General features: G+C 41.4%; 1 protein-coding gene across 1 annotated transcript in view; it reads right to left on the bottom strand.

Moving 5' to 3' along the window:
• Position 1: 1 nt before the first annotated feature.
• Positions 2–4178, bottom strand: part of LOC102314600 (neuroblast differentiation-associated protein AHNAK) — a gene marked incomplete at its 3' end in the record, with an annotated part of 30415 nt that continues 26238 nt past the window's right edge. Inside the window, exons 6-8 of the mRNA XM_042224843.1 lie at positions 3130–3323; positions 2744–2979; positions 2–2552 (exon numbers count right to left, since the gene is read on the bottom strand). Of these exons, the coding sequence (XP_042080777.1) occupies positions 2–2552; positions 2744–2979; positions 3130–3323 (2981 nt within the window). The remainder of the gene's footprint in view (positions 2553–2743; positions 2980–3129; positions 3324–4178) is intronic.

Genomic DNA, 4178 nt, shown 5'->3' with positions numbered 1-4178 from the left:
CATCTACATCCTGAGATTTTATATTAGGTGTAGAAAGATCTATGGATGGCATGTTTGGTTTTCCACCTTTGCCTTGAGGACCTTCAGTATCTATATCTGGTCTTTTAGATTTTATTTTAGGGAGAGAGATGTTAATAGAGGGCATGTTGAACTTGTTGCCTTTGCCAGTGTGCCCTTCAATTTTCCCCCCTACTTTTCCTTTGGGGAGTGATATGTCAATATCTGGCATTTCAATCTTTCTTCCCTTTGTTTCAGGTCCTTTTAATTTGACATCACCCTCAGGAAAATTTACCTTTGGTAAAGAAATGTCAAATTTTGGCATTGTTATCTTTCCTCCTCTACCTTCAGGCCCTTCAGTGTTTATGTCAATGCCAGTGTCAACTTCTCCCTCTTCTTTACCTTTTGGAAGTGAAATATCAACAGTTGGCATTTTTACAACAGGAAGATCAATGTCAACAGATGGCAAATTGAATTTACCTCCTTTCCCATTACCTTCAAAGGTAATTTCTGGTCCTTCAACCTTTATATCACCTTGCTTTGATTTAATTTGAGGTAGAGAAACATCAACTGAAGGGATTTGAAAAGGTTCTCCTTTACTTTTTACTTGTATGTCACCCTCTGCTTTTCCTTTTGCTTTTCCCTTTGGAGGAGAGATGTCAAGAGAAGGTCCTTCTAGGACAAGATTTCCCTCAGGCATCTTCATCTTTGGTAGTGAGACATCAAAAGAAGGCATCTGGAATTTTCTTCCTTTGACTTCAGGGCTCTCAAGCTTTACCTCTCCCTCTGGTGATTTCATTACAGGAAGAGAGAAGTCAAGTGATGGGACGTTGAACTTTGCTCCTCCTTTTGCTTTAGATTCAGTATCAAATTCTCCTTCTTTGGTGGGCACCTTTGGAAGTGAGATATCAAAAGTTGGGAGCTGGAACTTGCCACCCCCACTGCCACTGAGCTCCACATTGGCCTCAGTGTTTGGCTTGGATAGTGAAAAGTCAACACCTGGAAGTTCTGGTCCTTCAAATTTGACATCAGGGTCAGGTAGCTTTATTTTTGGAGGAGAAATGTCTACAGTGGGCATGCTGAGTTTGCCTCCTTTTACTTCACTTCCTTCTAAAACAACCTCTTTTTCAGATGGCTTCAGTTTTGGTAGGGATATATTGCATGAAGGCATTTTAAAATTGCTTCCTTTTCCATCAGTTTCAGCCCCTCCCTTGTCTTTTGACAGAGAAACATCTATTGATGGCACCTCAATTTTCCCTCCTTTGATATCAGAACCATGTAAATTAGCCTCAGTTTCAGATGTTCCCATCTTAGGGAGTCTGACATCAAGTGAAGGCATTTTGAATCGTCCTTTAGCAGAGGGAGCCTCCATTTCAATTTTGCCCTTTGCCCTTCCCTTTTCAAGAGAAATATCAGAGGGTATCTGGATTTCACTTGGTGGTAAATGAAAATTTCCTTCCCCTTCAACATCAGTCACTTCTGCTTTGCCTTTGGGAAGGATCAGGTCCACTTTGGGTAACTTGAATTCCCCTTCCACACCTTGCCCCCTTATGTTTACTTCTCCTGGTTGAGAAATGTCAAAATCAGGCATTTTGAATTTTCCATCACCACCAACATAGTAGTCCATATGGACATCTCCACTATCTGATTGGACCTTTGGGAGTGAGAGCTCAACAGAAGGTAGAGAGAATTTTCCTTCCACTTCTGGGCACTCAGTGTCCACCGATGATCCCATCTTAGGTAGTGAGATATCAACCTTTGGCATAGAGATCTTGGGCCCTTTAAAAGTGCCCTCGACCTCATCAGGAATTCTCCGTCCGCTGTCTAATTCCAAATCAATATCAGCTACAGAGATGTCACTGGCAGGCATGTTGATTGCAGTCTTCCAAATTCCTTCGTGATCTTTGATCAATATGTCAGTCTTTCCCTTCACTTTAGGCAAAGAAATATCAACAGAGGGAAGAGCGATCTGCCCATCTCCTTTGACTTCTACCTCTGGAGGTTTTATGTCAGTGTGAGGCATTTTGATGCCTCCAGCTTTTACCTTGATGTCACCATCAATTTCATCTGAATGGTGTGAGAGTCTAACTTTGGGTAGTTTCAACTTTGGCATTCTGACCTTTGCATCTCCTTTGTCTGCATCTACATGAACTTTTCCTTCAGCTGTTTCAGCTCTTCCTTTGATGTCCATTTCAGGAGCTTTGATTTTGGCCGTTCCCTTCACACTGGGCAAAGATGTCTCAGCTTTTCCTGAAGGGAGAGCAAACTCCACATCAGGTAGGCTAACTTTAGATGCTCCCTTCTCCACATCTTTATTAGCAGACAAACTGAACTCCACAGATGGCGGCTGGATGTTTACCCCCGGAGGCTTCAGCTCCACAGATCCAGTTTCCAAAGTAGAGCCTGACTTTGTGTGTTTGCTTGTAGGAAAGGTGATGCCAAACTTGTGTCCTTTTCCTTTGCTTTTCACTTTAGCTCCAGGCATTTCAGATGGGGAAATATTCACTTGTCCTTCAAACCGTCCTGTCTCCACTTTTGCTCCTTTTTGCGGGAACCTTGGAAAAAAGGAGGAAAAAAGGAAATAGGAAAGAACATTGTAATATTTCCCCAAAAGATTATATCTAATTTAAAGCACAACATTACAATAGATATAATTTAATGTTGTGCAATTTAATGTACAACAAGCATTGCATTGTAGTATTATTTGGAACTACCAAAGAGAAAGAAACAAACAAAAAAGGCCAACCTCATCCTCTTCTTTGCCTTCCTCTCAACTGCTGCTCCTCTGGCTTCCTCTACTTCAACTTTTGGACTTTTCCTTTGTTTGAATTTGGGAAGAGAAAACTCTACATCACTCATCTCCAGCCTGGGAGGTGTTCCCTCTACCACCAGCTCCTCTCTTCGCTTCTCTTTTAGCCTTTTCAGACCAAAACGTCCACCTCGTTTCTTCTGAGTCTTAAATGGTTTGGTCCCCTTCACACTCTGAAAGAAACACGTGTGACAAGAGCATCAGTCAACAACATTTAAAGACCTGCATCTATCTGTACTAGTTGATCACTCACAATATATTTTTTCAGCACAATGGCTTTCAGGATTAAAAGTGATTACAATAAATTGATAAAGCTACTTTACCATTTTGCCCATCTTGACTTTGGGACCTTTGACCTCCACACTGGGAACCTTTGGGCGCACGCTGCCATCCGCTCCAGGGATGGTTCGCTTAAGCTGGAAGCTGACCCTATATGGCTCTGCGCACTGAAGGATTTTTAAAGCGTCTTCATACCTCACATTGTCAAAGTAGACTTTGGCACTTAGCAGCTGGTCACCTTCATACAGAAAAACAGTATTCATGTACATCAGTTTGTGATGTATATTTAGTATAGGATGCATTTAGTGGAAAAAGTAGAAAAAGTAAAAGTGATTTATTAAATAAAGTTTGATTAGAGACACAGTTAAGCATTTTGCAATTTTGCATAATTTTAAAAAGTTTAAATTTGTTCAGAATTGAACAGGAGAAATGAGGCTTTCTTGTCGGAAGTAAGCAAAAAACCCAAAACAAACCAAAACGAAAAAACAAAAAACAAACAGCGGCCGACACCTAAGACTGGTGGGTAAGTAAGCGACTAATGCAGAAAACAGAGATTTTTAAATGGGAAACTGTTCTTGAAGTGAGTCAGGAAGTGTGATTTTTATCGTGGTGGAAGCAAAACAGCAAAAGTAAGAGGAAATTCGTGACGATGTTTATGTGAAGCAAAATGTGAAGCGTAGTTTGGATCTTCTTTTGCTGCTGGTTCAGTCAGTATTGTTTGGAGAGAGATAAAAGCTGCAGCTTCAGAATCTAGCACAAAAAGCACAGAAACACAAAGCGCCCGCCGACGCTTCAAAATCAGTGAGCAGTCGGCTTTCAGCCCCGACGGCGTGTCCGTGTCCGTGTCTGCGTACGTGCCGTCGGGTGAAAAGGCGACATCTCACTGATTCAGATGCGTTGGGTTGTGTTTGTGTTTACGTCTTCGTGCAGAATCCGTGTACCTGCTCTCATCTACTGTTTCAGATGTTTGGTGGTTGTAGAAATTTTGTGAGGTTTAACCTGAGATTCTGGCGTTTCAGGCAAAATAAATTTATATTTAAAAATCGATTCAGGATTTTAATGAATCGATATCACGTTATCCAAGCCAGAATCG

The sequence above is a fragment of the Haplochromis burtoni genome, unplaced genomic scaffold (assembly GCF_018398535.1).
Source record: "Haplochromis burtoni strain Fernald_Lab_line unplaced genomic scaffold, NCSU_Asbu1 Contig_153, whole genome shotgun sequence".
Taxonomy (NCBI): Eukaryota; Metazoa; Chordata; class Actinopteri; order Cichliformes; family Cichlidae; genus Haplochromis; species Haplochromis burtoni.
Note: the sequence above shows the minus strand (reverse complement) of the source record. Positions and strands in the feature narration are given on the sequence as shown.